General features: G+C 41.7%; 1 protein-coding gene across 1 annotated transcript in view; it reads right to left on the bottom strand.

The window, feature by feature from the left end:
- WDR93 (WD repeat domain 93) overlaps positions 1–26,326 on the bottom strand; it is a 130,267-nt gene that overhangs the window by 83,608 nt on the left and 20,333 nt on the right. The window contains exons 4-5 of the mRNA XM_040342418.1: positions 5,726–5,790; positions 2,831–2,909 (exon numbers count right to left, since the gene is read on the bottom strand). Of these exons, the coding sequence (XP_040198352.1) occupies positions 2,831–2,909; positions 5,726–5,790 (144 nt within the window). The remainder of the gene's footprint in view (positions 1–2,830; positions 2,910–5,725; positions 5,791–26,326) is intronic.

Here is a 26,326-nt window from a genome sequence, read left to right as displayed (position 1 = left end):
GTCGTCGTATCTGTGCGCCGTGCCCACAAAACTAAGATACGACTAAAAACAGGCTTCATTCCACCGACGTAACTTGCCTAGGCCGGCGTAGAGTGGGCGCATATTTACGCTGGACGCATGTGGCGCTCCCATTGATTTTCTATTCAAATATGCAAATGAGGGAGATACGCCGATTCACGATCGTACTTGCGCCCGACGCAGGCTACGACTGGTGCGCGTAAGTTGTACGTACGGCGTAGTGTTATGCCCCATAAAGGAGGTGTAACTCAGCAGCATCCATGCAAAGGGCTGCACCAGGGAACACAAGCCCGCGTATTTTACGTTGGACGTGAATATGACTAGGCGCAGGTTACGTTCACGCCGTAGGCAGTGATCCGACGTATCTTAGGCAGTTGTTCCGACGTGATTGTGAGCATGCGCACTGAGATACATTCACGGGACGGCGCATGCGCCGTTCGTTATACGTATCTGTCTGGCGCTCGGCCCATCATTTGCATGGCTCACGCCCACTTCCACCTACGCCGGCTTACGACTAGGAAACCCAGCGCAGTTTTGGGAGGAAGTGCTTTGTGAATTCCATGCTTGCCTCTCTGCGCTGCGTCGGCGTAGCGTAAAGGAGATATGATACGGCGGCATAAATGTGCGCCGCTGTCTGTGAATCCGGGCCATTTTTTTTTTTAATTGGGATATTTATCATAGCAAAAAGTAATATAAGGAGTGTTTTTTTCAAAATTGTCAGTTTTTTTGTTTTTAGTGCAACAAAAATTAAACCGCAGAGGTGATCAAATACCACCAAAAGAAAGCTCTATTTGTGGGGGGAAAAAAATGATCAAAATTGAATTTGGGTACAACGTTGCATGACCGCACAACTGTCATTCAATGTGTGACAGCGCTGAAAGCTGAAAAATGGCATGAGCAGGAAGGGGGTGAAAGTGCCCGGTATTGAGGTGGTTAAACTACGTAGAGGGTCCTTTAACCACTTAAGAACCGGACCAATATGCTGCTAAATGACCCAAGGGGTTTTTACAATTCGGCACTGAGTCGATTTAACAGACAATTGCCCGGTCGTGCGACGTGGCTCCCAAACAAAATTGGCGTCATTTTTTCCCACAAATAGAGCTTTCTTTTGGTGGTATTTGATCACCTCTGCGGTTTTTATTTTTTGCGCTATAAACAAAAATAGAGCGACGATTTTGAAAAAAATGCAATATTTTTTACTTTTTGCTATAATAAATATCCCCCAAAAACATATATACATTTTTTTTTTCCTCAGTTTAGGCCGATACGTATACAAAATAGGGGATAGTTTTATAATAATTTTTTTTTTTTACTACTAATGGCGGCGATCAGCGATTTTTTTTCGTGACTGCGACATTATGGAGGACACTTCGGACAATTTTGACACATTTTTGGGACCATTGTCATTTTCACAGCAAAAAATGCATTTAAATTAGGCATGTGCATTTCGTTTCGTTCCGAATCGAAATTCGGACGAATTTTTCATTATTCGGACATTCGGATGCATACGAATTCCCGAATTGCAATATTAATGAATTTACCGAATCCGAACAAACGTTTTCGATTCCGAATCGAAAACCTGCGGACGAAATTCGATCGGAATTCGAATTCCGATCGAATTTTGTCCGCGGGTTTTCGATTTGGAATTTCGAAAAAAAAAAAAAAAATTTTTTTTTTTTTGGAATTCCGATCGAATTTCGTCCGCGGGTTTTCGATTTGGAATTTTTTTTTTTTTTTTTTTTTTTTTTTGGAATTCCGATCGAATTTCGTCCGCGGGTTTTCGATTTGGAATTCGATTTTTTTTTTTTTTCGAATTCCGATCGAATTTCGAAATTATATTCGAAGAGAGAATTTTCGAATTCGACCGGATTTTTCTAAATTCGGTCGAAAACGAACGAGTTCCGAAAACGAATTTAACACATGTAACAAACCTAACTTAACGAAATTAATTAAATAACGAATTAAAACGAAACGAAACGAAACAAAATTTTCCCTTTTGCACATGCCTAATTTAAATGGCATTGTTTATTGTGAAAATGACAGTTGCAGTTTGGGAGTTAACCACAGGGGGCGCTGTAGGAGTTAGGGTTCACCTAGTGTGTGTTTACAACTGTAGGGGGTGTGGCTGTAGGAGTGACGTCATCGATAGAGTCTCCCTATAAAAGGGATCACTCGATCGATGCAGCCGCCACAGTGAAGCACGAGGAAGCCGTGTTTACATACGGCTCTCCCCGTTCTTCCGCTCCGGGGACCGTTCGCCGCACTCCAGCGGCGATCGTGTCCGCGGGACCCGCGGTTCCGGAGCTTCGGATCGGGTCACGGGAGCGCGCCGCGGGCGCGCGCCCGCGAACAACGGCTAGGTACTAGTAAAGGACATACCTGTGCGTACATGTGCCCAGCCGTGCCATTCTGCCGACGTATATGTGCAGGAGCCGGTCCTTAAGTGGTTAATGCAAGAGAAGCGAAAGATGTGGAATTCCCTTCCACAGGCGGTGGTCTCATCGGGGGGCATCGATGGTTTCAAGAAACGATTAGATAAGCACCTGAACGACCACAACATACAGGGATATACAAGGAAATACTGACATACAATCACACACATAGGTTGGACCTGTGTCTTTTTTTCAACCTCACCTACTATGAAACTATATAAAATCTCACCCTCTATGACCAGCTTTAGTAACTGAATGAAGGAATTTAATTAGTGCAGAGAAGGTGAACTTTACTTGTAATTGAATATAAATAACTAATGTAGTTGGCACCATTATAACGCAACATACAATTAATTAATTCATTATTAGAAAGTACACACCTTCCAAAAGAACTCCAGCATAGTCACCTCCATGGGACAGCTTAAATGTAATACATACTGTGCGCTTGCTTATATCTTCCTGTTAAAAACATTAATCAAACTATTAGTAATATCATTTCTACAGGACTAAAACCGCTTTACATTTTGAAGAAAAAAAGAGCATTCAGTACCAAATAAAACCCCACCCATAACAGCCGTGCAATATAATGAAGGACACAGGCAGGGCCGGATTTGCTCTCCCTGCCGCTCCAAGGCCAGGTTCCACAATGCACCCCCCTCCCCGCCAACCGAACCCCCCCCTCAAATCAGCGGAGAATGGCAACCGGGTGGCAGGGGCGGCATGGTTAGTTCAAATATTTTTTTTCTTTTTTTTTTTTACTTTCTTATCACTTTTTTTACTTTTATTTATTTGTAGCTTGTCGCTTACTTTTTTTTGTTTTTGTATAATTTTCTTATTATTTTTCTTATTCTTTACTTTTTAATGACTTTTTTATTTTATTAATTTAATTATTATTTCTTATTATTTTTTTTTATTTTTTTTCACTTAACTTTTTTGCTATCACACAGGAGAAAACAATTCCCTGTGTGATAGCAATTGGAGGTGACATGTTCTCTTTATTGACCCTGTCACCTCCAAAACAGGAGTCCTAGCACTGTGCTAGAACTCCTGTCACAGCTGAGATGGGAAGAGCACAGCTCTCCCCTCTCACTGTGTACATCGGCAGCAGGGACAGGAGACAGACTCGGTGGCCGGGGGGAGGACAGCGTCCTGAAGACAGAGCCAGCAGAGAGAGGTATGTGGGGTGAGGGGAGGACGGACGGGAGCACACATTTTACAAGTGATTTCGGCGACATTGCCGCAGTCACATGTTAACAAGCGAGCGGATTCCCCCATAACTTACTGCCCTTAACTGTATGTTCCGGGCGTCGGGGGAATCTGCCACTGCCGCCCCTTGGCACCCTGCCGCCCCAAGGCCTGGCCTCAGTGGCCTTGTGGGAAATCCGGGCCTGGACACAGGGCACATACAGAACATATTCTCGCCCTTTGGTGGACCCTCTCTACACAATATTTGGAGAATGCAGCTTTGCCCTCAGCTTGAGTATGTCTAGGTTTTCAATTCTCCCTGATGTAGAGCCGAATCCCACCCCACTAAAACGGACTTTCTCAACCGAGGTTCCTCCAGAGGTTGTTAAGGGTTCCTTGGGCTTTGAGCAACCTTCCTTTTTTTTATCTCAGATAAGTAACCAATGATCTTTTCAGGTATTTGTAAAGGGGGATTCTTCCTACTGACTACAAACGTTCCTTCCTATTAACAAAAGGGGAAGCTGCCCTGGGCCCTGTCATTGTTGTGGGGCCCAAAGCAGCTGCCTCATACTTGCCAACTATCCCAGTTTAAATTCCCTTGTCCCTTGAAGTTTTAGTCCTTTGCTGTGTCCTGATATCTCAGTGTGAAGTGCTGCTACTAATGCTGCCCAGCTCAGCCCTATTGTTGTGTACAGATGACTCTCCTGCAGACCCTGTATTTACATGTAAATAACCACCATTCATATGTTAATAACAGGAGCATTCATATGTAAATAGCGGAAGCATTCATATGCAAATAGCTGAGGTTGGCGTCTTTCATATGTATATCATGCCCCTCTGCAGTGAAGAGGTGATGTGCTGTAACCTCTAGCAACCAATCAGTGAGCAGTATTACTGTACAGTAATCTCTAGCAACCAAACAAGAAGTAATCATGTGCTGTAACCTCTAGCAACTAATCAGTGAGCCGCAATGTGTGCTGTAACCTCTAGCTACCAATCAGTAAGTGGTTATGATATGCTGTAACCTCTGGCAACCAATCGCAATCACTGCCTGATCTGATACAGTAAACTGATTTTAAGTCTAGCTGATATTTATAGGGGGCCAGAATCACAGAATAAGTACGTCGGAGTATCTGCCGATACTCCGGCGTATTTTCAAATTTGCAGCGTTGTATCTTTATTTGTAATTCACAAACAAAGATACAACGGCATTTGGATAAGATCCGACAGGCGTACGGCTTCGTACGCCTTCGGATCTTAGGATGCAATACTTCGGCGGCCGCTGGGTGGAGATTGCGTCATTTTCTGCGTCGGGTATGCTAATCAGCTGTTTACGGCGATCCACGAAGGTACGCGCGTTCGTCGCATTCTCTTACGTCGTCGCTAGTCGGCTTTTCGCGTCGCAAAGTTACGGCTGCTATTTAAGTGGTGTAACAATAGACAGCCCATGTTAAAGTATGGCCGTCGTTCCCGCGTCGAATTTCAAATTTTTGCGGAAGTCGTCCGGGAATACGAAAGTACGTTACGCACGTCGCCGTTCAAAACATTACGTCGGGGCGACGTCATTTCGCGCAAAGCACGGCGGGAAATTTCAAAACTGAGCAGTACGTCCGGCGCGGGAACGCGCCTAATTTCAATGGTCCCTGCCCCATTTGAATTAGGCGGGCTTGCGCCGGACGGCTTTACGCTACGCCGCCGCAAGTTTACATGCAAGTGCTTTGTGAATCAAGCACTTACGATGAAAACTTGCGGCGGAGTAACGTAAAGGACATACGTTACGCCGCCGTAATTTTTCGTGAATCTGGCCCTGTATGTCTTAGAGCAGGTGGAGAGCAAACGTGCATGGGGGGGGGGGCACAAGATTTGTTTTGCCCATGGTCCAATCAACATTAAAGACGGCCCTGATCAAGGGTGCCTCCATGTTTACCAGGTTGAGAAAGGCTGGTCCAAAAGCTAGCCAGATGTTTTAACAGGGACGAAGGGTAACTGAACATTAATTTACAACAATATTCTTTCTTAAAAAAAATATCTGTATTAGTATTTGTATCAGTAGTGGGTTATATCCCATTTTAAAACAAAACATTTCTTACGGTTTCATTTATGGCTTTCACAAAATGGAGGTTCTCTTCAGAAAAGTAAAAGAGTCGAGCAATGCCTGATAATAGAAGAAAAGCATAACCATTACATATTAGTTACTGCAGTTGTGTTACAATGATGTATAGAAAGATCGAATATGCAGACCATGCAAAAAGGGAGAAAGGCTGGTGCCATGGAAGTCGGCTAAAACATTGTTTTATTAATGCAGGTGAACAACAGTCAAAAAGCCAATGCGTTTCGGCCATCAGGCCTTAATCATGGCACATGCAGGCCAGCTTTTTAAAAAAAGAACTACAGTTTTAACCACTTGCCGCCCGCCAATGACATATTGACGTCGGCAAAGTGGTTGTAGAATCCTGACTGGACGTCATCGGGGGCGCGCATCGCGGCGATCGTTGTTGCAGTCTGACACCCCGCAACACCGATCAAGGTAAAGAGTCTCTCACGGAGGCTCTTTACCACGTGATCAGCCGTGTCCAATCACGGCTGATCACGATGTAAACAGGAAGAGCCGTTGATGGCTCTTCCTCACTTGTGTCTGACAGACGCGAGTAGAGGAGAGCCGATCGGCGGCTCTCCTGACAGGGGGGGTTTGAGCTGATTGTTTATCAGCGCAGCCCCCCCTCGGATTGCCACACTGGACCACCAGGGAGGGGCAAAAAAAAAAGGGGGGGGGCAAAAAAAAAGTCTGGGGGGGGAAAAAAAGCATTAAAAAATAAATAAGATGCCAACATGGGTAAATCAGTGCCGCCCCACAGTGTCCATCAGTGCCACCCCACAGTGTCTATCAGTGCCACCCCACAGTGTCCATCAGTGCCACCCCACAGTGCCCATCCATGCCCAGTGCTCACCTATCAGTGCCCATCTGTGCCACCCATAAGTATCCATCAGTGCCACCCATAAGTGCCGCCCATGAGTGCCCATCTGTGCCGCCTATGAGTGCCCATCAGTGCTGCCCATGAGTGCCCATCAGTGCCGCCCATGAGTGCCCATCAGTGCCGCCCATGAGTGCCCATCAGTGCCGCCCATGAGTGCCGCCCATGAGTGCCCATCAGTGCCGCCTATGTGTGCCCATCAGTGTCGCATACCAGCGCCGCCAATCAGTGCCACCTCATCGATGTCCATCAGTGCCATCTCATCTGTGCCCATCAGTGCCGCTATATCAGTGCCCATAATTGAAAGAGAAAACGTACTTATTTACAAAAAAATTAACAGAAAAAAATAAAAACGTAATTTTTTTAAAAAAATTTCAGTCTTTTTTTAGTTGTTGCGCAAAAAAAAAAAAAATCGCAGAGGTGATCAAATACCACCAAAAGAAAGCTCTATTTGTGGGGAAAAAGGACGCCAATTTTGTTTGGGTACAGTGTAGCATGACCGTGCAATTGCCATTCAAAGTGCGACAGTGCTGAAAGCTGAAAATTGGCCTGGGCGGGAAGGTGCGTAAGTGCCTGGTATGGAAGTGGTTAAATTGGGTGTCCTCAATTGCATCCATCCTCTCTCCATCAAAGCATCCTGCACAAACAGGACTGGAAATCTGCTGTTAGAATGGCTGCAGGATATACTGTACAAAATCTCAGCCCTGTCCTGCCCCAACCGGCTCACTGTCATCCTTCCTAGACAAGCTTGCCCCCCTCACTACACATATGTTTAGGCCCCGACCCCTATAGCCTTGGCAAACAGATGACACCAGAAGTCTCAAAAAACATAGCCATGCTCTTGAGCGCCTAAGACTTAAGCCTCGTACACACAGGACCGGTTTTCCCGTCAGGAAAACCGCCAGGAGAGCATTTGGCTCGGGAATCCCGGCCGTGTGTATGCTCCCTAGCAGTTTTCCCATCAGGAAAACAGCCGGGAATCACAACGGGAAAATAGAGAACCCTGCTCTCTATTTTCCCTTCGGCATTCCCGGCAGAGTGTTTCCTGCCGAGGAAACCAGTCGTCTGTATTTTTACCTGAGTATAGAAAAACCGTGCATGCTCGATAACACTTCGACACATGCGCGGTAGCATACAAAGTTAGTGTGGGGTGTAGCAAGACGGCGGCGACGGAATCAAATGTGACGAGACGCCGGCTCATCGTAGTCAATGACATCACCACGTTCTTTCCATTCAAAAGAATGGCGGTTCTTTTGAGTGGTCGTCTGTATACACGGCTTTGCAAGGCAAGCTTGCCAGGAATCCCGTCAGGAAAACCAACGTTTTTTTCCTGCCGGAATTCCCGGCCGTGTGTACAGGGCTTAAAGTGGAGGTTCACCCTATAAACAAGTATTTACCATTCAATCCAGCATACTGCCCACATGTACAGTATGCTGTTTTTTTAATTTTTTTCGGTTTACATGCCGTAGTATAGGTATTTCTTCCCCCGGCTTCCGGGTAGTGAATCCCGCGGGACTGGGTGTTCCTATTCGAGACAAATGATTGACGTATGACAAAAGCTTGCCCCCCCCCCCCGGCGCATAATGCTCTGCTTTTTTCGGAAACTAGTGACGCGCCTTTTGCGTCAGGGGACAAGCTTTTGTCATACGTCAATCACTTAGTCTCGAATAGGAACGCCCAGTCCCGCGGGATTCACTACCAGGAAGTCGGGGGAAGAAAAAGAGATTTTTAATACAGCTTACCTGTAAAAATCTTTTTCTTGGAGTACATCACGGGACACAGAGCGGCATATTCATTACTATGTGGGTTATATGGAGTACCTTCAGGTGATGGACACTGGCAATCTCAAACAGGAAATGCCCCTCCCTATATAACCCCCTCCCATAGGAGGAGTACCTCAGTTTTGTAGCAAGCAGTATGCCTCCCAAAATGGTCCCCATAAGAGGGGTGGGAGCTCTGTGTCCCGTGATGTACTCCAAGAAAAAGATTTTACAGGTAAGCTGTATTAAAAATCTCTTTTTCTTTATCGTACATCACGGGACACAGAGCGGCATATTCATTACTATGTGGGATGTCCCAAAGCAATGCTTACAATGAGGGGAGGGAGAACATCTTCCAAAGACAAAAGGATTTAATTTAGAGATATACTCAAATCATAATAAATCCAACTTAGTTGAGAAAAAATAATTTTAAATTTTAAATTTAACTCAAAAGGGAGCCCCCGGAATCCGAGGGTCTCAAACTGCAGCCTGCAGCACTGCCTGCCCAAAGGCTGTATCAGTATTCCTTCTTACGTCCAACTGGTAGAATTTTGTAAACGTGTGGACAGAAGACCAGGTTGCCGCCTTGCAAACTTGAGCCATAGAGATCTGGTGGTGTGCTGCCCAGGAGGCGCCCATGGCCCTAGTAGAATGAGCCTTTAATGATAACGGAGGAGGCAACCCCTTCAAGCCGTAGGCCTGAGTGATTAACTGTTTAATCCACCTTGAGATGGTGGATTTTGCAGCTGCCTGCCCCTTCTTGGGCCCATCCGATAAAATGAACAACACATCTGTTTTCCGGATCTTCTCTGTAGCTTTAAGATAGGCCTTCATGGCCCTGACAATATCCAAGGTATGCAGCAACCCTTCCTTTCTGGAAGTAGGTTTAGGAAAGAAGGATGGTAATACCAAATCCTGGTTTAGATGAAAACTGGATATAACCTTTGGTAGGAAGGAAGGATGAGGGCGGAGAACGACCTTGTCCTTATGTAAAATAAGATATGGTTCCTTACAGGATAAGGCTGCCAGTTCCGATACTCTTCTGGCGGAAACTATGGCGACCAAAAATACTAACTTCCTTGTCAGTAAAACCAAAGGAATTTCAGCCAACGGCTCAAAAGGTTGTTTCTGTAAACTTGACAGAACAAGATTTAAATCCCACGGACAAAGCGGGGATTTAACTGGAGGATTAATACGTAAGACCCCTTGAAGGAAGGTCTTAACTAGCGAGTGGGTGGCCAGCGGCCGCTGAAACCACACTGACAAAGCTGAAATCTGTCCCTTGATTGTGCTTAATGCCAGTCCTTTATCCACTCCTAGCTGGAGAAAACGTAATACTCTATCGATGGTAAACTTGCGAGAAAGCCATCGCTTGGACTCACACCAGCCTACATAGGCCTTCCAGACCCTGTAATAAATCACCCTAGAGACCGGTTTCCTGGCTCTGATTAGGGTAGAGATTACTTTCTGAGACAGACCTCTACCCCTGAGAATCAGGGATTCAGCTTCCAGGCCGTCAAATTTAGATGCCGTAAGGCAGGGTGGAGGATCGGACCTTGCGATAGCAGGTCTGGCCGTAGAGGAAGAGTCCAAGGGTCTCCCACTACCATCTTCAGGATTAGTGAATACCATGCCCTTCTGGGCCATGCTGGAGCTACCAGGATGACTGGTATGTGCTCCACCCTGATCCTGCGCAGCAGGCGGGGTAGTAACTGGAGCGGGGGAAATACATAAAGAAGTTTGAACTGATGCCAAGGGCAAACCAGCGCATCGGTTCCGCAGGCCATCGGATCCCTTGAGCGGGATATGAACCTGTCTAGCTTCTTGAGAAGGGGGGGAAAAAAAGGGGGTAACCAAAAGGACCCCGGGGCTTTTGAACGGTGCAAATAGATAATCAGACAAAATTTGATTATAAAATTAGAAAATATAATTACACAAATAATTAATATGCCATAAATACGATAAATTTGAAATACATCTCGATTAAATACGTGATATCAAGACGAAGCATTGTTTAAGTCAGCTCTACATGTTTCACTCCGACGAGTTTCTTCAGGAGCTTTCAGACATACAATGCTAAATATCAAAAGAAAAAACAAGACATATAATTAAATGACTGTTGAAAACAATCATTTATATATCAATACATTTTGGTAAATAATGTCAAAAAAGGGGGAAAAGAAAAATATTGATCATGAATACATCAGTTATTGTAGATAATGCATGCTCAAGGATCTCAACTACATATAAACAGGGGCCAAAAGTAAAAACAATAATATTTACTTACCAAAAAGGTAAAACAGAAAAAGACAGCAGACCATATAGGAAGGAACCAGAGTCCTCAGGGAAAACAGAATAGTTCAGGAGAACCACAGCAGGATTTTAAGCCATTAATAGAATTAATCTGAAAAATCAGGAAAGCACATGTGGAAACACATATGCAAACTACTCTCAGTTGTATTATGCAACAGTGGGTAAAGAGAATATACACTCCAAAAACTTGTTATAATGAACAATATATGTAATATATATACCTGTCAATAGTAAGCAAAAATGCCTATTGTCAGTAGAAACAGTCTAATGTTTGCCATAGATATGGATTGAAAGAGGATAAAGGGGAGGGAAGACACTCTCACAGCCCCTCAAATAACCTGATCAAAAAGCGGCATCCGCTCTGTTAAGAAAAAAGGGGAGAAATAAAAAAGTATATTATAAGTAAATAGGGATAGTTCAGTGCCAAAAAATGCACAGAACAAACAAATCCCTAATGCTCACAGTGTGTAAGCACAAAGCCAAAAAGCTTGTAAGGTAAATACCTGATTAGGACAAAGTCCAAAGATGAAAAGGCAGAGCCACCTAGATAGCTGTGCATACAGCAGCCTTTCCTTGCATTAATTAGGTCTGGTCTCAGCTGGAGCACCTAACACAGCGCTTAGGCTTTAAATCTGCCACCACGGCGATGATTGACCAATCAGAGCGCCGCAGTGCAGACACATGACCTGGGCGTCAGCAGAAGGAAAATAATCCACCCAGCTGACAAGCTCAGCTGATCCCAATGTAGCCAAAAGTAATGACAGCACACATGAGACCAAGGAAAAGGTCTCTGTGGGCGGTCCAAAAACGATCGGCGCCATTTTGGAGGCTGGAAAGGTTTCCAGTACAAGATAGCTGGAAGGCAAATGGAATAGACAGCGCAGCAGCGCTGAAAAAACACACAAAACTCAAGCTGGGAATGGATGTGCTGGCGTAAATGGTCTAAAAGAAAGGGACCTGAGGGGAAACAATAATGAAAGGGGAGTGATAAACCCTCTTAACCCCTGCAGCTCCCTACGTGTCCGTATGGCTCTCCTGAATCCATCCTGCGCCCAGAGGCATAAGGGAAAAACATTCCTTGGTGTGCCGTCATTATGAATAGAAGTAATACAATGAAAATAAAAATAAATATAAATAATAAAACAGTATGATATAGTGTTACTACTTGAAAGTAGAAAAAGCAAGGTGTTTTGACATAGTGTTCTTAATTAATATTTGTAAATAGCAATCTGTTTTATGAGATCCATGAGCAAGCAGATCCAACAATCATTAAACACAAAGTTTTATTTGGAGAGACAATCCATACATAATTGCATAAGAAGTTACAGTATGATAAACATACAGTGATTATTGCATCTGGAAATATCCTAAGTGATTTTTGGATTTCAATAAAAAGAAAAAGAAAAAGAAAAAGAAAAACAGAAAACAAAAAACAAAATAAATAAAATGAAAATAAAATAAAATAAAAATAAAAATAAAAATAAAATAAAGAAAAAGGAATTAATTGTAATTATTAAGTAGATGAAAAATAAAAAGAAAAAGAAAATGAAATTTTATAGAAGATACATATGAGTATCAATATACAATGATGTTGATAAATATTGCTATGAAAACAGAAACATATATATATATGTGATATATGAATTATGAATTTTAACAATAATGATATAATAGAAGTGAAAATGAAAGACAGCCCTATAAGAAAGGCTTGAAGCTCAAAGCTTCATTTAACCCTGGAGCAATCAAAGCGGACAAGGAGTAAATCCACTTTACCTCCCTTTGGAGCAGTATTTTATCATAGTCGCCCCCTCTCTCACCGGGGGTGATGTATTCCAAGGCAGAGAATTTCATTTTATGACTGTTAAATTGGTGGTGAATGCCTGAGTGGCGGCTTATCGGGGTTTCCATCTTTTTCTTAGCAATCAAGGTAACATGGTCCCTGATCCTATGAAAAAATGGACGCTTGGTTTTTCCCACGTAAAAAGCCCCACATTCGCATTGCATCAAATATACTATGCCAATAGATTGGCATGTTACGGAGAAAGTTGGTTTCAATATTTGTCCATTTGGAAGATTCACGGTGGTGGAAGCGTGAATGTAGCAACAAAATGGGCATTTGTGGCATGGTCTAGAGCCCCTGGGTCCACACAGGCGTGTGTTACCTAAGGAAAAATGGCTGCGGACCAGCCGGTCCCGCAGCGATCTAGATTTCCTAAAGGTAATCTGTGGATAGTCCTGTAAATGTCTAGACACAGCTTCATCGCTGAGTAAAAGACACCAATATTTCTGAAGGATGGAACGCACCTTCTGGTGGTGGCCAGAAAAGCGTGTGATCAATCGTATGCCCGGATCGGGTTTGGAAGTTTTTTGGTCATGGAGCAAGGAACTTCTTTTGTTTTGCTTTGCCCTGAGGTATGCCTTTTTAAGGCCCTTTTTGCTATATCCTCTCTCTTGGAATCTGGTTTGCAATAACTTTGCCTCATGCTCAAAGTTAGATTCAGTACTACAATTGCGACGTAGTCGCAAATATTGTCCATAAGGAATATTAGAGATAAGAGATCTCGGATGTGAGCTAGAGGCATGCAAAAGTGCATTGCCTGCCAATGGTTTACGGAATAAGGATGTCTCAATCATTCCTACATTGTCTATTGAAATCTGAATGTCTAAAAACGTTATAGACAATTGGCTCATCTCAGAGGTAAACTTAAGATTATATTCATTGCTCTCCAAACTTTTCAAGAAGGATAAAAGATCAACCTTGGGGCCCGTCCAAATGAAAAAAACATCGTCTATAAAACGACGCCACAGGGGGATGTGCTCAAAAAATGAATGCACATCATCCGTGCGTAGCAAATTCTGCTCCCACCCCCCCAAGTACAAGTTTGCGTAGGAAGGGGCGCACTTAGTCCCCATAGCTACGCCTTGTACTTGGAGGTAGTGGGAGCCATCAAAAAGAAAAATATTATTGGATAAGATAAAGTCCAACAAATCCAAAATGAATTTATTGTATGCCGGGGAGGCTTCAGAATTTTCCAAGATGAAGCCCTCTACAACCCTCAACCCCAATGAATGGGGGATGGAGTTGTAGAGGGCCTCCACGTCCAAGGCTACCAGCCACGAATCCTTGGGGATATTAATCCCATCCAATGTTTTCAGAAGATCGGTAGTATCCTGTAAATGCGAAGCCAGATTTTCAACCCAAGGACGAAGATACTCGTCGATGAGTTGACTGGCTTTTTCAGTTAGGGATCCGTTACCCGAAACAATCGGTCTGCCCGGTGGATTAGTCGAATTTTTGTGAATTTTGGGCAACGCATACAGCGTCGGTGTCCTAGGATGCATCACATTCAAAAATTCCCATGTAGATTTCACAATGAGGCCCTGATGATAAGCTGAATTGATTAGGTTTTGGTATCGCAATATGGTATTTCTAAGATGTGTCTCACTTACTTTTTTATACCATTCTTTGTTGTTTAAGATTTTATATACCATCAATTTATAGCTTGATTTATCTTGAATGACAATATTGCCGCCTTTGTCAGAAGGCTTTATGACAATTGTGTCATTGGTCTGTAAGGAGCTGAGAGCAGATTTTTGTGTCTCCGATAAATTCGAGTGGGGCATATGGGACCATTTTGTTCTACTGATTTCCTTTGTTACCTGATTTGTGAAAGCCCATATACTGGGGTTTCCTTGCAATGTAGGGAACATTTTGGACTTTGATTTGTAGTCCCTAGGTTTGGAAGTTGGGACATGTGTTGTTACCAAGGCATCGGATAGAGAAGCAGGGAGGGTGGATGCATCAAGGAGAACCGCCTCCATTAGGTCGGTCTCATCGATGCCTCCCTCCTCCCAAAGTTCTGTAAGCTCCTCAAGAGCTTTGATATCTTTTAGAGTCATTTCTTCCCAGATGGGGTTTTCAAAATTGGTTGATGCAACTGACGGTTTGGGTTTGTCAAAGAGTACTTTTAACATTAATCTACGAGAAAATAAATGTATATCCTTAATTAAATCAAAGGTATCCGTATTCTGTACAGGACAAAATGTCAGACCTAGGTTTAAAACATCAATTTGTTCAGTGGATAGATGGGTTGAGGATAAATTTACTATTTGGAAACCCCCCAAGGTGGTTTGAACAATATCTGATGATTTAGAAGTCATTTTTTGTCGTCCGTCACTGGCTGGGTGAGAGCCCGTGCAGGACGAAAATCCAACTCTGTGGAGTTGCTTTGAGAGGTGCCTACCGTAGGAGTTTTTAATGCACTGAACATATTATTGACCATACCACTCGCTGGTTCCGATAAAGTCAATGCGTTTGCTGAAGATGCTTTCGCAGCTTGTGCTCGCGTGTTGACCGTGGTCCTTGTTGATGATCTCGAGGAGTTACCTCTCATGTTTCCTCTGTTTGATTTTGGTTGGAAAAAGCCGTGAGTTTTCACATTCGGTATTTGATCTGTTGTCGAAATAGAAATAGTGGAGGATAAAGAGGAGTCAGAGCCAGTAATATCACTCGGAATATCAGGACGTTTGGATTTGGGTTTATCCCCCTTCCGTTTACGGTACTTGGAGGCTGAGCCCCAGTTGTATGCTTGAGAGTTGTCGTAGGACAACTTGTCTCTGGTAAATTTTTGTTCTTTATTTTTTAAAAGTACTGAAACATAAGTTTCCAAGTTACCTTTTAGCGTGACTTCTCTTTCAGAGAAAATCTCATCATCTGTGATGCTTTTGTTCTCACTATGTAGTTTCTCTATTTCCCTATCCAGGGAGTCCAAATCCAAAGTGTATCTCTGACATAGAAGTGTCATCATTTTAAAGGAACAAATTTGAAGATTTGTCTCCCATTCAGTTTTAAACTCTTGGTCTACATTGGAGATTGTTGGAAAAATTTGAATCCTTAAACCCCATGGGGTAATTTTGTCATCCATATATTTCATAAAGTACCACTTATTCCAAAAGAGTCTGGATTTTCTCTCCAGCATCCTTTGTAATCTGACAAAAAAATGGTCCATCGATAACCCCCCACTGATTTTGTTTTGTGACCTATGAATATCAGTCATTAACCCACTAAAAGCTTCCCCACAATAATTAGCCATAATTACAAAACAGAAAATAAAAAAAAGAAAGAATGAGAAAGTGAAAAAAAAAAAAGATTTTTGAAACCATACATAAATCATTAAATGTATACTTAGCACATGCATGGACGTCGTCCAATCAATATCAAAAGAAAAAAATACTTTGATTATATATATAGAGACTTTGATAAATGTCCACCAATGGTGATAGGTGAATAAACACCCAAGAATCAGAAAGAATACGTTTTGTGGACAAGTATCAGTAGTCACAGGCACCTCACCCCAATGATAAGAAAAAATGAGAAGGGGGGGAAAAAAAGGGGGTAACCAAAAGGACCCCGGGGCTTTTGAACGGTGCAAATAGATAATCAGACAAAATTTGATTATAAAATTAGAAAATATAATTTATTACACAAATAATTAATATGCCATAAATACGATAAATTTGAAATACATCTCGATTAAATACGTGATATCAAGACGAAGCATTGTTTAAGTCAGCTCTACATGTTTCACTCCGACGAGTTTCTTCAGGAGCTTTCAGACATACAATGCTAAATATCAAAAGAAAAAACAAGACATATAATTAAATGACTGTTGAAAACAATCATTTATATATCAATACATTTTGGTAAATGTCAAAAAAGGGGGAAAAGAAAAATATTGATCATGAATACATCAGTTATTGTAGATAATGCATGCTCAAGGATCTCAACTACATATAAACAGGGGCCAAAAGTAAAAACAATAATATTTACTTACCAAAAAGGTAAAACAGAAAAAGACAGCAGACCATATAGGAAGGAACCAGAGTCCTCAGGGAAAACAGAATAGTTCAGGAGAACCACAGCAGGATTTTAAGCCATTAATAGAATTAATCTGAAAAATCAGGAAAGCACATGTGGAAACACATATGCAAACTACTCTCAGTTGTATTATGCAACAGTGGGTAAAGAGAATATACACTCCAAAAACTTGTTATAATGAACAATATATGTAATATATATACCTGTCAATAGTAAGCAAAAATGCCTATTGTCAGTAGAAACAGTCTAATGTTTGCCATAGATATGGATTGAAAGAGGATAAAGGGGAGGGAAGACACTCTCACAGCCCCTCAAATAACCTGATCAAAAAGCGGCATCCGCTCTGTTAAGAAAAAAGGGGAGAAATAAAAAAAGTATATTATAAGTAAATAGGGATAGTTCAGTGCCAAAAAATGCACAGAACAAACAAATCCCTAATGCTCACAGTGTGTAAGCACAAAGCCAAAAAGCTTGTAAGGTAAATACCTGATTAGGACAAAGTCCAAAGATGAAAAGGCAGAGCCACCTAGATAGCTGTGCATACAGCAGCCTTTCCTTGCATTAATTAGGTCTGGTCTCAGCTGGAGCACCTAACACAGCGCTTAGGCTTTAAATCTGCCACCACGGCGATGATTGACCAATCAGAGCGCCGCAGTGCAGACACATGACCTGGGCGTCAGCAGAAGGAAAATAATCCACCCAGCTGACAAGCTCAGCTGATCCCAATGTAGCCAAAAGTAATGACAGCACACATGAGACCAAGGAAAAGGTCTCTGTGGGCGGTCCAAAAACGATCGGCGCCATTTTGGAGGCTGGAAAGGTTTCCAGTACAAGATAGCTGGAAGGCAAATGGAATAGACAGCGCAGCAGCGCTGAAAAAACACACAAAACTCAAGCTGGGAATGGATGTGCTGGCGTAAATGGTCTAAAAGAAAGGGACCTGAGGGGAAACAATAATGAAAGGGGAGTGATAAACCCTCTTAACCCCTGCAGCTCCCTACGTGTCCGTATGGCTCTCCTGAATCCATCCTGCGCCCAGAGGCATAAGGGAAAAACATTCCTTGGTGTGCCGTCATTATGAATAGAAGTAATACAATGAAAATAAAAATAAATATAAATAATAAAACAGTATGATATAGTGTTACTACTTGAAAGTAGAAAAAGCAAGGTGTTTTGACATAGTGTTCTTAATTAATATTTGTAAATAGCAATCTGTTTTATGAGATCCATGAGCAAGCAGATCCAACAATCATTAAACACAAAGTTTTATTTGGAGAGACAATCCATACATAATTGCATAAGAAGTTACAGTATGATAAACATACAGTGATTATTGCATCTGGAAATATCCTAAGTGATTTTTGGATTTCAATAAAAAGAAAAAGAAAAAGAAAAAGAAAAACACACTTACACACTGTGAGCATTAGGGATTTGTTTGTTCTGTGCATTTTTTGGCACTGAACTATCCCTATTTACTTATAATATACTTTTTTATTTCTCCCCTTTTTTCTTAACAGAGCGGATGCCGCTTTTTGATCAGGTTATTTGAGGGGCTGTGAGAGTGTCTTCCCTCCCCTTTATCCTCTTTCAATCCATATCTATGGCAAACATTAGACTGTTTCTACTGACAATAGGCATTTTTGCTTACTATTGACAGGTATATATATTACATATATTGTTCATTATAACAAGTTTTTGGAGTGTATATTCTCTTTACCCACTGTTGCATAATACAACTGAGAGTAGTTTGCATATGTGTTTCCACATGTGCTTTCCTGATTTTTCAGATTAATTCTATTAATGGCTTAAAATCCTGCTGTGGTTCTCCTGAACTATTCTGTTTTCCCTGAGGACTCTGGTTCCTTCCTATATGGTCTGCTGTCTTTTTCTGTTTTACCTTTTTGGTAAGTAAATATTATTGTTTTTACTTTTGGCCCCTGTTTATATGTAGTTGAGATCCTTGAGCATGCATTATCTACAATAACTGATGTATTCATGATCAATATTTTTCTTTTCCCCCTTTTTTGACATTATTTACCAAAATGTATTGATATATAAATGATTGTTTTCAACAGTCATTTAATTATATGTCTTGTTTTTTCTTTTGATATTTAGCATTGTATGTCTGAAAGCTCCTGAAGAAACTCGTCGGAGTGAAACATGTAGAGCTGACTTAAACAATGCTTCGTCTTGATATCACGTATTTAATCGAGATGTATTTCAAATTTATCGTATTTATGGCATATTAATTATTTGTGTAATAAATTATATTTTCTAATTTTATAATCAAATTTTGTCTGATTATCTATTTGCACCGTTCAAAAGCCCCGGGGTCCTTTTGGTTACCCCCTTTTTTTCCCCCCCTTCTCATTTTTTCTTATCATTGGGGTGAGGTGCCTGTGACTACTGATACTTGTCCACAAAACGTATTCTTTCTGATTCTTGGGTGTTTATTCACCTATCACCATTGGTGGACATTTATCAAAGTCTCTATATATATATAATCAAAGTATTTTTTTCTTTTGATATTGATTGGACGACGTCCATGCATGTGCTAAGTATACATTTAATGATTTATGTATGGTTTCAAAAATCTTTTTTTTTTTTTTTCACTTTCTCATTCTTTCTTTTTTTTATTTTCTGTTTTGTAATTATGGCTAATTATTGTGGGGAAGCTTTTAGTGGGTTAATGACTGATATTCATAGGTCACAAAACAAAATCAGTGGGGGGTTATCGATGGACCATTTTTTTGTCAGATTACAAAGGATGCTGGAGAGAAAATCCAGACTCTTTTGGAATAAGTGGTACTTTATGAAATATATGGATGACAAAATTACCCCATGGGGTTTAAGGATTCAAATTTTTCCAACAATCTCCAATGTAGACCAAGAGTTTAAAACTGAATGGGAGACAAATCTTCAAATTTGTTCCTTTAAAATGATGACACTTCTATGTCAGAGATACACTTTGGATTTGGACTCCCTGGATAGGGAAATAGAGAAACTACATAGTGAGAACAAAAGCATCACAGATGATGAGATTTTCTCTGAAAGAGAAGTCACGCTAAAAGGTAACTTGGAAACTTATGTTTCAGTACTTTTAAAAAATAAAGAACAAAAATTTACCAGAGACAAGTTGTCCTACGACAACTCTCAAGCATACAACTGGGGCTCAGCCTCCAAGTACCGTAAACGGAAGGGGGATAAACCCAAATCCAAACGTCCTGATATTCCGAGTGATATTACTGGCTCTGACTCCTCTTTATCCTCCACTATTTCTATTTCGACAACAGATCAAATACCGAATGTGAAAACTCACGGCTTTTTCCAACCAAAATCAAACAGAGGAAACATGAGAGGTAACTCCTCGAGATCATCAACAAGGACCACGGTCAACACGCGAGCACAAGCTGCGAAAGCATCTTCAGCAAACGCATTGACTTTATCGGAACCAGCGAGTGGTATGGTCAATAATATGTTCAGTGCATTAAAAACTCCTACGGTAGGCACCTCTCAAAGCAACTCCACAGAGTTGGATTTTCGTCCTGCACGGGCTCTCACCCAGCCAGTGACGGACGACAAAAAATGACTTCTAAATCATCAGATATTGTTCAAACCACCTTGGGGGGTTTCCAAATAGTAAATTTATCCTCAACCCATCTATCCACTGAACAAATTGATGTTTTAAACCTAGGTCTGACATTTTGTCCTGTACAGAATACGGATACCTTTGATTTAATTAAGGATATACATTTATTTTCTCGTAGATTAATGTTAAAAGTACTCTTTGACAAACCCAAACCGTCAGTTGCATCAACCAATTTTGAAAACCCCATCTGGGAAGAAATGACTCTAAAAGATATCAAAGCTCTTGAGGAGCTTACAGAACTTTGGGAGGAGGGAGGCATCGATGAGACCGACCTAATGGAGGCGGTTCTCCTTGATGCATCCACCCTCCCTGCTTCTCTATCCGATGCCTTGGTAACAACACATGTCCCAACTTCCAAACCTAGGGACTACAAATCAAAGTCCAAAATGTTCCCTACATTGCAAGGAAACCCCAGTATATGGGCTTTCACAAATCAGGTAACAAAGGAAATCAGTAGAACAAAATGGTCCCATATGCCCCACTCGAATTTATCGGAGACACAAAAATCTGCTCTCAGCTCCTTACAGACCAATGACACAATTGTCATAAAGCCTTCTGACAAAGGCGGCAATATTGTCATTCAAGATAAATCAAGCTATAAATTGATGGTATATAAAATCTTAAACAACAAAGAATGGTATAAAAAAGTAAGTGAGACACATCTTAGAAATACCATATTGCGATACCAAAACCTAATCAATTCAGCTTATCATCAGGGCCTCATTGTGAAATCTACATGGGAATTTTTGAATGTGATGCATCCTAGGACACCGACGCTGTATGCGTTGCCCAAAATTCACAAAAATTCGACTAATCCACCGGGCAGACCGATTGTTTCGGGTAACGGATCCCTAACTGAAAAAGCCAGTCAACTCATCGACGAGTATCTTCGTCCTTGGGTTGAAAATCTGGCTTCGCATTTACAGGATACTACCGATCTTCTGAAAACATTGGATGGGATTAATATCCCCAAGGATTCGTGGCTGGTAGCCTTGGACGTGGAGGCCCTCTACAACTCCATCCCCCATTCATTGGGGTTGAGGGTTGTAGAGGGCTTCATCTTGGAAAATTCTGAAGCCTCCCCGGCATACAATAAATTCATTTTGGATTTGTTGGACTTTATCTTATCCAATAATATTTTTCTTTTTGATGGCTCCCACTACCTCCAAGTACAAGGCGTAGCTATGGGGACTAAGTGCGCCCCTTCCTACGCAAACTTGTACTTGGGGGGGTGGGAGCAGAATTTGCTACGCACGGATGATGTGCATTCATTTTTTGAGCACATCCCCCTGTGGCGTCGTTTTATAGACGATGTTTTTTTCATTTGGACGGGCCCCAAGGTTGATCTTTTATCCTTCTTGAAAAGTTTGGAGAGCAATGAATATAATCTTAAGTTTACCTCTGAGATGAGCCAATTGTCTATAACGTTTTTAGACATTCAGATTTCAATAGACAATGTAGGAATGATTGAGACATCCTTATTCCGTAAACCATTGGCAGGCAATGCACTTTTGCATGCCTCTAGCTCACATCCGAGATCTCTTATCTCTAATATTCCTTATGGACAATATTTGCGACTACGTCGCAATTGTAGTACTGAATCTAACTTTGAGCATGAGGCAAAGTTATTGCAAACCAGATTCCAAGAGAGAGGATATAGCAAAAAGGGCCTTAAAAAGGCATACCTCAGGGCAAAGCAAAACAAAAGAAGTTCCTTGCTCCATGACCAAAAAACTTCCAAACCCGATCCGGGCATACGATTGATCACACGCTTTTCTGGCCACCACCAGAAGGTGCGTTCCATCCTTCAGAAATATTGGTGTCTTTTACTCAGCGATGAAGCTGTGTCTAGACATTTACAGGACTATCCACAGATTACCTTTAGGAAATCTAGATCGCTGCGGGACCGGCTGGTCCGCAGCCATTTTTCCTTAGGTAACACACGCCTGTGTGGACCCAGGGGCTCTAGACCATGCCACAAATGCCCATTTTGTTGCTACATTCACGCTTCCACCACCGTGAATCTTCCAAATGGACAAATATTGAAACCAACTTTCTCCGTAACATGCCAATCTATTGGCATAGTATATTTGATGCAATGCGAATGTGGGGCTTTTTACGTGGGAAAAACCAAGCGTCCATTTTTTCATAGGATCAGGGACCATGTTACCTTGATTGCTAAGAAAAAGATGGAAACCCCGATAAGCCGCCACTCAGGCATTCACCACCAATTTAACAGTCATAAAATGAAATTCTCTGCCTTGGAATACATCACCCCCGGTGAGAGAGGGGGCGACTATGATAAAATACTGCTCCAAAGGGAGGTAAAGTGGATTTACTCCTTGTCCGCTTTGATTGCTCCAGGGTTAAATGAAGCTTTGAGCTTCAAGCCTTTCTTATAGGGCTGTCTTTCATTTTCACTTCTATTATATCATTATTGTTAAAATTCATAATTCATATATCACATATATATATATGTTTCTGTTTTCATAGCAATATTTATCAACATCATTGTATATTGATACTCATATGTATCTTCTATAAAATTTCATTTTCTTTTTCTTTTTATTTTTCATCTACTTAATAATTACAATTAATTCCTTTTTCTTTATTTTATTTTTATTTTTATTTTTATTTTATTTTATTTTATTTTCATTTTATTTATTTTGTTTTTTGTTTTCTGTTTTTCTTTTTCTTTTTCTTTTTCTTTTTATTGAAATCCAAAAATCACTTAGGATATTTCCAGATGCAATAATCACTGTATGTTTATCATACTGTAACTTCTTATGCAATTATGTATGGATTGTCTCTCCAAATAAAACTTTGTGTTTAATGATTGTTGGATCTGCTTGCTCATGGATCTCATAAAACAGATTGCTATTTACAAATATTAATTAAGAACACTATGTCAAAACACCTTGCTTTTTCTACTTTCAAGTAGTAACACTATATCATACTGTTTTATTATTTATATTTATTTTTATTTTCATTGTATTACTTCTATTCATAATGACGGCACACCAAGGAATGTTTTTCCCTTATGCCTCTGGGCGCAGGATGGATTCAGGAGAGCCATACGGACACGTAGGGAGCTGCAGGGGTTAAGAGGGTTTATCACTCCCCTTTCATTATTGTTTCCCCTCAGGTCCCTTTCTTTTAGACCATTTACGCCAGCACATCCATTCCCAGCTTGAGTTTTGTGTGTTTTTTCAGCGCTGCTGCGCTGTCTATTCCATTTGCCTTCCAGCTATCTTGTACTGGAAACCTTTCCAGCCTCCAAAATGGCGCCGATCGTTTTTGGACCGCCCACAGAGACCTTTTCCTTGGTCTCATGTGTGCTGTCATTACTTTTGGCTACATTGGGATCAGCTGAGCTTGTCAGCTGGGTGGATTATTTTCCTTCTGCTGACGCCCAGGTCATGTGTCTGCACTGCGGCGCTCTGATTGGTCAATCATCGCCGTGGTGGCAGATTTAAAGCCTAAGCGCTGTGTTAGGTGCTCCAGCTGAGACCAGACCTAATTAATGCAAGGAAAGGCTGCTGTATGCACAGCTATCTAGGTGGCTCTGCCTTTTCATCTTTGGACTTTGTCCTAATCAGGTATTTACCTTACAAGCTTTTTGGCTTTGTGCTTACACACTGTGAGCATTAGGGATTTGTTTGTTCTGTGCATTTTTTGGCACTGAACTATCCCTATTTACTTATAATATACTTTTTTATTTCTCCCCTTTTTTCTTAACAGAGCGGATGCCGCTTTTTGATCAGGTTATTTGAGGGGCTGTGAGAGTGTCTTCCCTCCCCTTTATCCTCTTTCAATCCATATCTATGGCAAACATTAGACTGTTTCTACTGACAATAGGCATTTTTGCTTACTATTGACAGGTATATATATTACATATATTGTTCATTATAACAAGTTTTTGGAGTGTATATTCTCTTTACCCACTGTTGCATAATACAACTGAGAGTAGTTTGCATATGTGTTTCCACATGTGCTTTCCTGATTTTTCAGATTAATTCTATTAATGGCTTAAAATCCTGCTGTGGTTCTCCTGAACTATTCTGTTTTCCCTGAGGACTCTGGTTCCTTCCTATATGGTCTGCTGTCTTTTTCTGTTTTACCTTTTTGGTAAGTAAATATTATTGTTTTTACTTTTGGCCCCTGTTTATATGTAGTTGAGATCCTTGAGCATGCATTATCTACAATAACTGATGTATTCATGATCAATATTTTTCTTTTCCCCCTTTTTTGACATTATTTACCAAAATGTATTGATATATAAATGATTGTTTTCAACAGTCATTTAATTATATGTCTTGTTTTTTCTTTTGATATTTAGCATTGTATGTCTGAAAGCTCCTGAAGAAACTCGTCGGAGTGAAACATGTAGAGCTGACTTAAACAATGCTTCGTCTTGATATCACGTATTTAATCGAGATGTATTTCAAATTTATCGTATTTATGGCATATTAATTATTTGTGTAATAAATTATATTTTCTAATTTTATAATCAAATTTTGTCTGATTATCTATTTGCACCGTTCAAAAGCCCCGGGGTCCTTTTGGTTACCCCCTTTTTTTCCCCCCCTTCTCATTTTTTCTTATCATTGGGGTGAGGTGCCTGTGACTACTGATACTTGTCCACAAAACGTATTCTGTCTAGCTTCTTGTTGAGTCTCGATGCCATGACATCCACGTCCGGCACTCCCCATCTTTGGCAGAGTGTTTGAAAGATTTGTGGATGTAGAGACCATTCCCCCGGCAACAGAGTCTGGCGACTTAAGAAGTCCGCCTGAAGGTTGTCTACTCCTGGAATAAATATTGCCGATATGCAGGGCACATGAGCCTCTGCCCACAGGAGAATCAAGCTCACCTCTCTCTGAGTGGCTTGACTCTTGGTTCCCCCTTGGTGATTTATGTATGCCACGGCCGTGGCATTGTCTGATTGAATTCTCACCGGGAACCCCTGCAATTTGGACGTCCAAGCCCTGAGGGCTAGTCGAGCAGCTCTGAGCTCCAAGATGTTGATGGGCAACTGCCTCTCTGGCTTTGCCCAAGTACCCTGGCGAGTGCAACCATCCAAAATTGCTCCCCAGCCCGTCAGGCTGGCGTCTGTGGTTACTATCTTCCAAGCCACTGGGCTGAAAGACTTCCCCTTCACTAGATTCTGAGGGTCTAACCACCAACACAGACTTTGTCGGACTCTTGATGAGAGCGGCAAAGGGATATCCAAGGCCTGTGGCCTCCTGCTCCATGCTGACAGGATGGCTGCCTGCAGGATGCGAGTGTGGCTCTGGGCGTACGGTACCGCCTCGAATGTGGCCACCATCTTGCCTAGTAACCGCATACATAGGCGAATAGTCGGTTCTTTCTTGCTTAGAACCAGTAGGATTAATTCCTTGATGGCTTTGACCTTTATCAGAGGTAGAAACACCCTTTGTTGTTCTGTGTCTAACCTCATGCCGAGATATTCCAACTGCCTTGTGGGCTGGAATGCTGACTTTTCTCGATTTAGGACCCAGCCGAACCTCTCGAGGTACTGGACCGTGAGGGCCACTGCTCGTTCCAAGCCAGGAGACGAGTGATCTATGACTAGGGGGTCGTCCAGGTACGCTAGGATCGTGACCCCTTGGATCCTTAGCTTGGCTAGGACCTTCGTGAACACCCGGGGGGCCGTAGCCAACCCAAAGGGAAGCGCCACGAATTGGAAATGACGCAAAGCCACCATAAAGCGTAGATATCTTTGATGTGGCTGATAAATTGGAACATGAAGGTAGGCATCCTTTATGTCTATGGATGCCATGAAGTCGTCCTTTTGGAGTGTGGCAGCTGCTGACCGCACGGATTCCATCCGAAATGAGCGGACCTTTAGGTATGCATTTACCATCTTTAGGTCCAAAATTGGCCTGACATCTCCGTTGGACTTTGGGATGATGAATAGGTTGGAGTAGAAACCCAGCCCTTGTTCTAGGACTGGTACCTCTACTATTACTTCCTGGGAGAGTAGATGATTCAATGACGTCATTAATGCGGCTCCCTTCTCCGGATCGTTTGGAACCCTTGACTCCTGGAAATGAGGAGGAGGAAACTTTAGGAAGTCTAATTTGTAGCCCGTAGCC

This window comes from Rana temporaria, chromosome 3 (assembly GCF_905171775.1).
Source record: "Rana temporaria chromosome 3, aRanTem1.1, whole genome shotgun sequence".
NCBI classification, from domain to species: domain Eukaryota; kingdom Metazoa; phylum Chordata; class Amphibia; order Anura; family Ranidae; genus Rana; species Rana temporaria.
This window is presented reverse-complemented; position numbering and strand designations above follow the sequence as displayed.